This window comes from Triticum dicoccoides, chromosome 2A (genome assembly GCF_002162155.2).
Source record: "Triticum dicoccoides isolate Atlit2015 ecotype Zavitan chromosome 2A, WEW_v2.0, whole genome shotgun sequence".
NCBI classification, from domain to species: Eukaryota; Viridiplantae; Streptophyta; class Magnoliopsida; order Poales; family Poaceae; genus Triticum; species Triticum dicoccoides.
In genome coordinates this window covers 36,383,067-36,395,932 of record NC_041382.1, presented here as the reverse complement: position 1 = coordinate 36,395,932, position 12,866 = coordinate 36,383,067, and the positions used below count along the sequence as shown (strand labels likewise).

General features: G+C 45.3%; 1 protein-coding gene across 1 annotated transcript; it reads left to right on the top strand.

Moving 5' to 3' along the window:
* The first annotated feature begins 2,018 nt into the window (after positions 1–2,018).
* LOC119357514 lies at positions 2,019–11,425 on the top strand. Its single transcript, XM_037624435.1, has 10 exons — positions 2,019–2,832; positions 2,944–3,269; positions 6,729–6,798; positions 6,901–6,989; positions 7,062–7,793; positions 7,885–8,037; positions 8,121–8,376; positions 8,456–8,526; positions 8,819–8,941; positions 10,534–11,425. The coding sequence occupies exons 1-10, from the start codon at positions 2,019–2,021 to the stop codon at positions 10,873–10,875; spliced, it is 2,976 nt and encodes a 991-aa protein (XP_037480332.1). The 3' UTR covers positions 10,876–11,425.
* The last annotated feature ends 1,441 nt before the right edge of the window (positions 11,426–12,866 follow it).

The following is a 12,866-nucleotide window of genomic DNA, read 5'->3' as shown; positions in this document are numbered from 1 at the left end:
TCCCAAACATGACGTTGCTCCCACCTCCGGCTACCTCGATGAGAAGGTTGATGCCACCACCGGTGATGAAGAACGCGTACTGGCCCTTCTAGAACCAGGAATCGAACGGGCCTCCGTCCTGCAATTTTTTCCGGACTGAATGATTGTAGAAACAGAAAAACAAACTCATCTTGATGGATCAAAAAAGTTCAGTCCAACTTACTGCCTGATTAGGACATTTGTAGAAGCGGATGCCTGGGTTCCGGTCTGTTCCGGACACAAACCACCTTGTCCTGACCTTGGGCACATGATCAATGGCAGACGACGAGCAGACGAGCAGCTCTGGCACAACGATAATTGATCAGTACGGGGAGGCGCTTCTGCGTGGTGGGAAAAGACATTGCCAGGGATCGGTCCGGCTGCATGCTCCTTAAATGCATCCATGGTGAAAAGGTGTTTGCATTATACAATGTTCCATTGCAATGATGGTCTTTGGTACTTTCACCTGAACGAGTACTGCTCGTGTCAGATTAGGGGGCGTTTGGTTCGTGGGCAAGGATAGCTGGCTAAGGATATACCTGACCACGTGGTTGGAGATATCCTTATTCTCGTGTTTGGTTGCAAATTGAGAGGTGGTTAAGGGTAGCCAATTTTATGTTTGGTAAGAAGGATGGAAGATGGATATCTTATAATTTGAGTTCTTTTTTGTAAATAAACTAATTATACAAAACATATATATCAATTTTTTTACAATTAAAACACACACATATATATATATATATATATATATATATATATATATTTGAATGGTCAACGACACTATAGAAAAATGCATTGGATTTGTAACTTCATGGTCCAAACATATCCATCTATACAACCAAATGCGTACACTCCAATCTGACAAAAAAATACAAGCTATACATCAGCATATTAGAAGATGTATCTAATGGCCAATTTGAAGTCGATCTTGCCATGTCATGTCACAGCTAGATGCACAAATACTAGTCTGAAGAATGATATCTCCAGGGCAGCCTCGACATGGTCCATAAACTCGGGATCCCCTGAGATGTGGAGGCAGTTGCCTCCGCGTCCGCATAGGCCGTGGAGGCGGAAATGCAGGACAGCAGGTCAGTACTTGTTGTGGCCGGCGAGCGTGATGGTCCGGCCTACTTCACGCGCACCATCGGACCTTACTGTGCCGCCGCCGTACACCTTAAACGCGTCGTCGCCGTACACCTCAAACACGCCGCCGCCGATCCAAATCGTAGTAGCCGTCACTACCTATTCTGTTCGGGAGGGGTGAGAAAAGAAAGGAAAATGTTTCCCTGGCTCAGGAGGGCATCGTGTGTGGGTGGTTGCCGCCATCCGCCATAATTTTGCGGCTCCCCTCAGCCAGCTTTTGATGGAGTATTCTCAGGTATCTGGTTATCCTCAGCCATCTTCGCTCATAAACCAAACGAGTGGTATCCCTCTAAAACTGGCTATCCCTATCCCCTGGGTGGTTATCCTTTAAACCAAACGCCACCTTAGTGTGTCAGGTGGTGCCCATCGAATATGCATATTCGCTACATCTCGCTCTTCAGAAGTCTACTTATACTCTTAGCTAGCATGCTCAGCGCTTCGAATCACGACTCCACATGCACCGTGGATGTGGTGCGTGCAGATGCCACTGCGTGCATCGATGCACTTCTCGTATGTCAACAACCCATCCATCTCTTGTTCTTTCAATGAAATATAGAACTGGATATCCTTATCTACGCTTCTCATCCTCTCAACCAAACACAAAAAATTGTCTATCCCTGACAAGTTGATTTGGGATACCCATAACCACCTGCTCCATAAACCCAACACATGTCACCGCTGACCATCGAAGCAATGATCATGATCCCTTCCCGAGGGGTAAATCGGACATTTCCCCCCTGTTCCGTTCCGCCCGAGCATTCCCTCGTCCACGCCTCCTTCTTCCCCTTCCCCTTCCACCCAAACCAGCAGAAAAAATCCGGCGAATCGAACCTCGGGTTTCACCTCCCTCGCCGCCGATGAAGGGCGGCCGCCTGCACCGCCCGGAGCCCCCGGCCCCTCACGCGGCCGCGGCCCTGCCCGCGCCCGCCCCCGCCCCCGCCCCCGCGCCCGCCGACGACTGGGTGGACGGCTCCTGGACGGTGGACTGCTCCTGCGGCGTCACCTTCGACGACGGCGAGGAGATGGTGAGCTGCGACGACTGCAGCGTCTGGGTGCACACGCGGTGCGCGCGCTACGTCCGCGGCGTGCACACCTCCTTCTCCTGCCACAACTGCCGGCACAAGCGCGCCCCCTCCTCCGCCGACGAGACCGAGGTCGCCGAGCTCCTCGCCGAGCTGCCCACCCACCGCCCGCCCCCGCTCTACCGCAGGTGGGCCGAGGTCCCGCTCCCCGCCCGCGTCCACGTCCACGGCCTCCCCGGCGGCGGGGCCGACGCCTCCCTCTTCCGCGGATCCCCCTCCCCCACCGCCTTCTCCGCCGCCCTCTGGCGCTGCGCCGGCTACGTCCCCAAGAAATTCGGCTTCCGCTACTGCGAGTTCCCCTCCTGGGCCGAGGACAAGGACAAGAGTGCCGAGGACAAGAGGACCGAGGACAAGGACAAGAGTGCCGAGGACAAGAGGACCGAGGACAAGGACGGCGCCGACGCTCTTTTCGCGATGGCCAGGGAGAAGCGGGAGGAGACGGCGCCAGCGCCACCGCCGGCGGCCAGATTATCCCTCCCGATTGGGAATAAGGGAAACAAGAAAGCTCAAACCCTAAGCAAGAAGGCTGAAGGCAGTCAACATGCTGGCGCAAAAGAAGTTCCTCCTCGGACAGATGCTAAGACAAAAGGTGAATAGTTTGGCCACGATTCTTATTATTTAGTTACTGCACACATACCAGTTAGTTTTTCAATGATGTTGCCTACGTTTCAATTATGGATTGTTAGTTTGTTCATTTTAGGAGCACCCAAGATCGCTGCAGAGGCTGATACACAGGATAATGGGTTTGAGTCGAAAGGGGATCTTAACATGCCTGATATCAGGCACAAGGATCAGTTTGCCGACATAACCATGGCCAATTCTGATTTTAAAGTGGTTGGTGAAGCTAATAAGAAGATGAAGGAATCCTTGGAACTGAGTGGGGAGAAGAGGAGTTCTGAGGGAGCTCCAAGGATGCTGAAAAAGGAAGAACCTAAGGAGTCTATTAAACTGGAGATCTCCTCTGGAGGTAGAGCTACATCAGCTGTGGCAGAACAGGAAGCACACTCACGGTTTGTCAAGGCAGAGGTTAGTATATCGTATGCAATTAAATTGCACAATACTAAATCTATTGCCTTCATTTAGTGTTTTTGGTTTGGAGAAGCGTGGGATTGCTGTTTTCTACTTTATATTCTGCTGGAATATGCATTTTGACTAATCAGTAGGCCATTTGCTACTGCTACTAAAAGAGCACACATCCAGAGAATTTAATCTGTTATGTGGTCATACAAGTCGAGTCGTGCTGCTACCTCAAAATTAGCCTGTTTTAAATGTAATTACTTACCTTGTCCTGATCACCTTAACCAAATTTAGTTTTAGATTGACGTACCTTAAAATGGTATCACCTTAACCACAGTGGATTTCCCTGCCTCTAGCACCTGATTTCCTCCACCTGCAATGTATCTTCATCCCAAACAGCATCGACATTTGCAGTGAATTGTTCTCCATGTCCTGGCTTCCCATAGTACTTCGATTGGTCCACAGTAGGTTCATAATAAATCATTATGAACTAATTACATTTTAGGTTTTTACATGACCTTAATTTCAATAGTTGAATCTCCATGTCTTCTGAATTCTACCAATCGCACTATTTCAGAGTGATTATTAGAGTTGTGAATGCATCTTGGCTGTGGCATATGACATTTGACATGACACTATGCGTGGATATGAACACGAAAAACTTGCTGTGATGCTATCCCATTAATACTTTCTGGCATGCCATGCCATGTTAGAGCTGGCAGCTAATGTCAGGCTTCCAAAAATTGAAGTGGAGTAGAGTAATTATATTTTACCTTTTTGTGTAATGATGATGACGTATGTACTGGAATCCTAGACTCTATATTCACCTGTTCTAAGCCACATGAAAAACAATAGCAGGTCAAACCTTGTGAGAATGTGTAGTTCTATTGTGAATAATATTCGCATTTGGAATAGCTGTTATTCAGAATAATGCTGGGCGACATGACCTGAAGGGAGTAACTCCAACCAGTCCCCTAAACCTTTTTTGAGGTGCTCTCTACTTTAGGGACCTCCTTTTATTCGCATGCACTGCACTCCACCCAGCCCCCCAATTTCTTTTACTTCTCTTTTTTGCATTAAAAAAAGAGGAAAAAGGAAAATTAGCAGTTGTCGTCCGGCAAACTCTGATGGACTCCGGTGAACTCCGATGGGCTTCGGTGAATTCTGGCGGGCTGGTGAGCTCTGCCAAATGCCGCTGAGCTCAGGCGAACTTTGGTGGTCAGCAAAGGCAATGGTGGCGGTTGGTGGCAGGAGGGAGTTTTCATGGCGGGTGGTGTTTTTCGGGGGAGGGGATGGTCCCTACTTTTTTACATGTAGTGAGAAAATGGGTTGAGAAGGAGGGGTCCCTGGTTTAGGGAGATGAGTAGGGGGAGGGTTGGAGTGAATTGTCTGCCCCAAAGCCCAAGAGTAGGGGATAAGGGATGGCTGAAGTTGCTTTGAAGGTAAAGGAAGTCAATAGATTTTTTTTTTGACTGGTATGGAAGTCAGAGATTGACTGGGCTGTTATAACTTTATGCAAGGGCGTAAGGGCATTGTTATCAAGTTGGCAGCTAATTGCCAAGCAGGTGGGAGGCCGCTGAATTGTGGTGGCATAAGGCTGGTCATAGTGGGGAGTAACTTATACTAGTGTCATGCATATGACACTAGTCTAAGTTACTACCTTTATAGTGCAAAGTAACATAATAGTAGTGTTATAGAGGACTTCATTTATTAGTTTGTAGACTCATCTTGTATTGGGAAGCGCTATGTTACAGTAACATATTATGTTACCACTTACCACTTCTCATTAACTACATACCACATAAGCAAAATTTTCTTGGAGTGCGCTATGTTACTAGCTAAGTTACTCCCACTATGACTAGCCTAAAAAACACGTAATGAGATTTAATACAATTTAACCCAAAATTAGCCCACTACTACTATTGCGGCGACCTAAAAAACACTTGATGAGATCAACACTGATTTTACCCAAAACCAAGAACTATTAAATCTTCTAGTGCGTGTCTTCTCTAGCAGCATTGAGGTGGTGGTGATGCTCTGCCAAAAAGGGCGTCTTGTTGTGAGGTGGCACTAGCATGAGAGGTTGCTCTGCCATCAGGGCTGTGCCTCAATAAGTGGTCAAACGAACCCAATACGAGTCAGGGATGATGCGTGAGGAAGAGGATATCATATAAGAGGGAAATAAAATATTGATGGTTAAAGCATTGTATTTTTTGTGCTTGACCAGTCAAATGGCGCAGTGTGTCAAGCTACTTCTGTTGGGTGTCCTAAAGAAAATTATGCAATTTGGTTGGCAGATCCAAAATATCCAGAAGAGCCAACTTCATTATTTTCCTGGCACAGAATAGAGATGGAGAGTTGTGTTGCCTTTTCTGTTTCTGTTACAATTTTTATGTTGATGCATTTTTGTCAGTATTGTTTTTCTTAAATGAGAAGGGGAGCCTTGGCGCAGTGGTAAAGCTGCTGCCTTGTGACCTTGAGGTCACGGGTTCAAGTCCTGGAAACAGCCTCTTACAGAAATGTAGGGAAAGGCTGCGTACAATAGACCTAAAGTGGTCGGACCCTTCCCCAGACCCTGCGCAAGCGGGAGCTACATGCACTGGGGCTGCCCCCCTTTTTTTTGTTTTTCTTAAATGAGTTAGTCTGTGATAGTGCGCCAACTGTTTATTTCTGTGGTACAATATTTTTTTGGAATGAAAATGTGCGGTGCTTGATTGTGTCAGTAATTTTAGCTTGTTTGTTGCCTGTGCTATAAAAAAAATGGTCTGCGGTCAGAAGGGGTCAAAGACGGCGCCTGGGCAGTGCTTCAGAGCTGGATAGGGTGGAAGAAAATGGCAAGTGACGCGACGCTGTGAAGTCTTCTGACTTGCCGTCGATTATGTGTTGCTGCTGGGAATGATTTAGGCACCTATGTCGCCGTCGCCTCTTGATCTTGTTCGCCAGCTTGTTGCTACCATGGTGGTGGTCGTTTTGTTGCTGATTATTAGAGTGGCAGGAATGACACCACTAATTATCAGGAGTGAAGTAGCATCCTAGGACAAAAGGGTAGCTTGGAGGTCATTTATTCATGTTGTCTTGTTGAAATTGTCTACCAACCATGTCTCTTTATAATGGCACAGTGGTCATCTAGGCACTATGTAGCATGCTTCTGCTCGCCTAGCTTCTTTGGCAACACTGTTTATTGTACAGTCTTTACTGTTAGTGAGTGCCTAATAAGATTTTTATAGTTGATATACCACCATATGCAGATATTTAGCTTGTAGGGTTGTCGTTTATATAGCCTATGTTCTTTATTACGTCACAAGTGGCTACAGATTTATAGTTTATTTTTAGTCTAATGGAATAAATATATAAACCCTTTTAATTCAGTGACTTCTTTGAGTTTCTGAAGGTCGTTTCCATGATCTGCAGTCTATTTTATCAAGCATGTTTAGTTCTTGACATCTACAAAACACTGTGACTATGCAGGTTAGCATATGTAAGAAACAAATTGAAGGAAGCCATAATGTGGACTTACAATCTGGCATAAAGAATGCAGGTACTAAAGCTCCCAGCTGCTGTGAATTATGATTTGATGACTATGAAAATGCCTTTGAAACACTGTAGTGTTACTTATGCTTGTAACATTACACTGTTGCAGAAATGGATGGAGCTACGCGTAGCCATGGTTCCATGAAAGTGCACGTGGGTCTTCAGAAACAACCAAATCAAGCTTCTTCAAATCTACAGGTTCCTGCTAGTGTACTAGCTTTGCCGATTCAGTCAAAATCAAAGAGTATTAAGAGAGGGGTTAATTTTCAGGATCGTGAGAGAACAAAGGCTACCCAGTTCATTAATGATGAGCATAGGAGCGACAATCAAGGTCAAGGGATTGGTGCAGGTTCTTTGACTGCTCAAAGAAGTTCAGCCAAGTCTATCTCTGATTCAGGCTCTGACCTTCTAAATTCCGTGACAAACAGTCAGATGCACACAATACCTGAGCAAAACTCAGCTTTAGGTGCTCAGAAAGTTTGCACTGCCTCTTCTGGTCCTACACATTCCCATGTTGAGATATCACACTCTTTAGTTTCAGCAGAACCATCATCAGGAGGGAAGACTAGCCGTTTAATGAAAAAGGAACAGACGAAGTTGGTTACTCCTGCTGATAGCAAACATGATTCTGTAAAGCATCCTGCAGAGAGTTCCAAGGAATTTAGTAGGTCCTCTGAGAAAGTTCAACTGAAAGGCTCCCTTTCTTCTGCACCAAAATCATCTCAAACAAGCAAATCATATGTGCCTTCAGCCAAACTTAGAGTACCGGTCTCAAAGGAGCAGTCACAAAAGACACCTATGACTGCTGGCACCACAGCTAGATCATTCCATGGAGAAGTGCCACCATTGCATTCTCGTAACAAGGCAATACCTTCTAATTTACCCCAGAAAAAAGACAAGACCCATCACCGCTTTGTTCATGTCACACAAGAGGGCTCTACTAATTCAGCATCAACTGAGTTGCGAGCCTCTGATGCGACAGCTTCATTGAGTGATGAACAGGTGTGAATTATAATGAAGTTTCCATTATCAAATATTTCTGTTGATAAACAAGTTAAAGGATTTCTCACTTCCTGTTACTTATTTTTCGTAGCTTGCGTTGTTATTACATCAACAATTAAATAGCTCCCCAAGAGTACCAAGGGTGCCACGTGGCCAACAAACAGGTAGCCAGATGCTACATCAAACTGGAGCGTCTGTTTTTTCCAAGCGGTCTTCAGCACATGGAGGAAGGGATCAAACACCGGTAAGATCACTTGTACTGAATTTCATAAATGTGTATGTTTATTTCATTTATGTAAAAAAATATGAGTTTGTCTATTTGCACAGGTGTTAAAGAAGAGAAACAAAGATGATGTCGCATTGAGAGATAATGGCGACAACAAGAGGTCAGGAAAGGTGTCTCTTGTTGAACGAAGGCATAAAGATTATAGCACCGAACGTACTCCTTCTGTGAAGGACTCATGCAGATTAGCTGACAATGCAGAACTGGAAGAGCAAAATCATGGTATGTGTTCAAACGAAGCTACCACTGGGTTAGAAAAGGACGACCGGATGGATAGCGGTCTTCCGCGCAGTTTACCTGGTATGTTGTTTAGTTCATCACTTCATTTTGCTTTTCCCCCTGTAGACATCCATGAGCTTGACATACAATCTATCTACAGGATTCATTGATGAAATCATCAGTAGCAACAGAAATATAACATATGACGAACTGTGTGATGCTATCGGTGAGGTATGTTACTTACACGAGCAGTTCATGTATGGTATTCATTTATGGAAAAGAGTCCACTTTATTACAACCTTCAACTCTCGCCAATGTTCCCATTCAACTCCTAATTCCTAAACTGTTTGTTTTTAACCCCAAACTATGAAATCCATCCGCTTTACAACCTTGGCCCCATCCAAAAAGGAACTGATTTCAGAGGTGAAGGTTGTAAGTGGACTTGGGCAAGAGTTGAAGGTTGTAAAATCGACTTTTTTCTTCATTTTCTTAAGTTCACACTGATGTTTATATCACTTCTCAGCATTGGAGGGATTTAGTTAAACCCAAAGGAGAAGATTATTCATATTCCAGCTTTTTACATGCTGTCGATGATTGTCTCAGGACAAAGAGCGAGTGGGCTCACCTTGTTTACCAGGCTCCAAAGGTGAGATATTGTCTTCAAAGTTATCCATATTTGTATTTGTATTTCCCTGTATGACTAATACACTGCCTGATTTTATCACCCTTAACAAGTACTCCCTCCGTTCCAAATTACTTGTCTTAGATTTGTCTAGATACGGATGTATCTAGACACATGTATCTGTTCCCGCCTATGGTTTTGGGGCTGTTGAGTCACTCGGCATATTTCTTTCTAGTTCAAATATTGAAATGTCACACACAAGATGAACCAAATTTGTGTTGCTGTCATTTTGCAAGGTTATCACTATGTTGTATGTCACACACAAGATGAACCAATATTGCAAGGTACTCCATGGCGGCATGATCGGGATGATCCAAACGGGTCAAAAAGAAGTCAAAACTTGTAAAACCCTGGTTTTGGCCTTGTTACTAAGGAGAAATTTACATACTTAGCAAAAAGAGATATAATTATTTCAAAAAAGTTTCATATTCTAAAAATCCTTCATTTCAATGTTACTATCAAAATGTTACAAACTGAGGTTAAGGACTGCCACAATTAGTGGGCGGAAACCGGCTGGAGAACAGCCAGCCATTGCACCGCGGTGGTAAGATTCTGATAGCCAGAGTAAGCGATGAAGCAGAGTAGGGATGAGAGAGAGAGAGAGAGAGAGAGATGAGATAGGAAATAACTTCTTTCTTTTTTCTTTCTCATGAAGTGCTAGGTCTTTTATAACCAGCTTATTTAGGGAGATAGCACCTCAACTTAAGAGGCTAACAAATTAACAAGATAATTAGGAGGAAGAGATGTCTACTCAGTTTGAAGGGCCAGCAAACTAACAAGATAATCTAGGAGCGAGAGATCCCTATCTCTGACACTACAGTCTGCACACCTGGTCCTGTGCCCCTGGTGTGACTGCTGTTGTTTGATGACGGATGTGATGCGATGGGCCTGTCCCCACATGACACAGAGAATTCCAGGAGTGCAGGATTAGGAGAAAACACAAGAATTTGACATGAATGCAGTGCTGTACGTCGCAATTTTGGGGTCCTCTACTAACTTTAAATCACTCCCTGGTCTTTAAAGTTGATGAGGGAGATTTTTTTTCCCATTTAGACGGTGCCTGTATCAACATTTGTTACAATAAGGATTACAACTGCTAAAACTAGGTTTTAAACAAGTGTTTAGCTTCTACGGACAGAATCATCATGTAAACTCATGTGACCAAGTGTTTAGCTTCTAGGGATAAAATCATCATATAAACTCATTTAACTAAGTTGTCTGATTTTTGGAAGTTCAATTTTATGTTGCCCTATAAATTAGTTCCGTAGGAAAAAAGGGGAATACTATGTACATGCTTGCTGCAAACAGGAAAAATTAAAACAGAACACAATCTTTGTTTTTCTTACTCGCTACTACTTTAGCTGTCTGCTGCAAGAAATGTAAAATATAATATTTGTTTCCATACCAGACCATGCATGAGAAGTATTTTACTGCAGTAGCCATGCATACCAAAAGGATTATATATTGTCTGACGGTTGAAGATGCATTCTACTGAATCCATTTCAGATGTTGTGCTTGGTCTGATGGATGAGGGTTCGACTTGTTTTTGTTTTCAGACGAATCCGAATAAACGACGCAAGGTGGAAAGCGACCCTTCATCGGCCGATGTAATGGAAACAGAGAAGACAAGAAACCAGGCTGAAAGATATCCGGGAGAAGAGGGTAGTTCCGAGTCGCAACAAGGTGTGCCAAGGGGCAAAAGGAAGGGTCGGAAACGCTCCCGTCATGAAATGAAATCCTCGAGTTCCAAGAAGAGGAGGAAGATATCGAACATGGATTCATCCTCGGAGGATGCTGCTCCCCCTTTGTCTAATTCCAGCAGCAACCCCATGGTTGATGAGAGCCAAGAAGATGATTCTTCTGGCGGTGATAGGCAACCTAACTTTGCAGGTTCATAGGATGTCCTGCTGATGCAGTGCTGTTGGCAATGACATTAGACTGGAAGGGGACCAGCTGTTTTCCTTTCTGGCCCTCGAATGCAGTAAAAGTTTGTTGGGAGCATTTCCTTTAACCGGAGTTCAGGTTTGTAGCAGGCAACGAACTGTCAGGTTTGATGCCCAACAAGCCGCGCTCATGTAACAGTAGTGTAATCTAGAGTAACCATTTCTTTCCCAGCAGAGTAGAGTATGTTTTTTTTTTTGAAGCAAGTAGAGTATGTTTTTTGGTTGGCATGCTTGAGCTAGTATGTTGAGTGTGCATTTTGTAGCTCTGTATGAGCATATGCCCTAGTGCAGTAAAGCAGGCAGTCTGTATATCAAGTCCTCGAGAAAGCATTTTGATGCCTATTGGTTGCCACCGCCAAGAAGGGCAAAACCATTGCGAGCTCAAAAACATTTTTCGTGTTTAGTCGCAAGCCTGTGTAGCAACCAATCCCCACCGATAAACAAAACAACTGAATGTTGTGATCATATTTGCTCTGTGCACATACAAATTAATGTTGTGTTCATATTTGCTCTGTACAATTGAATGGAGTATTAAGCAAGTCTGTAGCGCTGCACAACTCCTGAGCTTCTTTCTTGAATGCCATATTTGCTGAATTTTCGAACGCAAAATATTGCTAGCTGCATATGACGTTATTAGTCTATAAAGAATTCAAGCACAGTTGTGTCATCGACTGAATTTGCTTGAAACTGATGGAAGAGATAATTGGATTGTTTTACTCTCAGGCTAGCGTGTGTGCCCCCACTCGTGGCCCCGCCTCGTCAGCTAGCGTTGGCCGTTCTTGGCCCGGTAGGCGCCGCGTCTACCTCGCGCGTGACGTAAGCTCTTGCGTAAGTGAGGCTCTACTCAACAGCGGCTCAGCTTTCCAGTTTTTTGTAGCACGGATCGTGTCGACGAGACTGCCGGCCTTCCAATTCCGTGCCTGGGAGGAAATTCAGCCGGAACCTATATACTCGCATCTGCGTTGTACTATTTGGAAGTTATTATTATACTTCCTCCGTCTCAAAATAAGTGACTCAATTTTATACTATAGCTTTAATATAAAGTTAGTATAAAGTTAAGTCACTTATTTTAAGATTAAGGGAGTATTTGTAATAAAGTTTTTAATGCCCTGCCAATGACATCCATGGGGGAGACGTGCTAGGGCCACCCACGTCATATATATATGCCCTCCTGTCCTGGCATTTGGTGCAGAAACATATTCTCCACCCCTTTGCCCTCTTCCTCTCCTCAACAGAGTCTTCTTTCTTCTCCATCTGGATCGGGAACATGTGCTCTTCTCCCCCTTGTACCTCGTTTCCTCTTCGTCCGTCCATGTAACCATGGGTCTCTCTGCGGCTCTCGCCCGACATAGATTTGCCATCCGTCGCAACATGGAAACCAGCCGCCACGACAGACGGCACGACTGATCTCTGTATTGCGACGGAGGGAAAATCCGTAGAGGGTATTGTCGACATCGGCCGGCATGTGGTCCTTGTGCTGACAAGATATCTCAACAGAGGGCAAATCGACAGGCGGCACGGTTCTTCCGTGTCTTTAGAGGTAGGAGTAAATGGCATGGAAGAAAGAAAAAAACAGGAGTCACTCGGCAGCAGGCTGCCCAAAAGCAGGCAGGCCTATGTAGCCCACAGCCCGACGCGATGCCACGAGCCCAGACTGTCTGACCTCTGCAGCCCGACGCCCTGCCGCGAGCCCCAAACAAGCGACTGGACGGCCTGGTCCGCTGCCACGAGCACCCACCCGACCACCCTCGGATCGGATCAGACGGCCGAGAAGAAACCCTTCCCGACTAGTACAAATAAGAAATCTCTCGGCTAATCCCCTCCTCCTCCCCGCTGCGCTGCCGCCAGCCTCGCACCCCTTTCCCACCGCGCCGCCGCCACCTCTCGTCACCATGGAATCCATGAAGTAGGTGTCGGATTCCCCTTCCTCGCCGGATCCCAAGGAC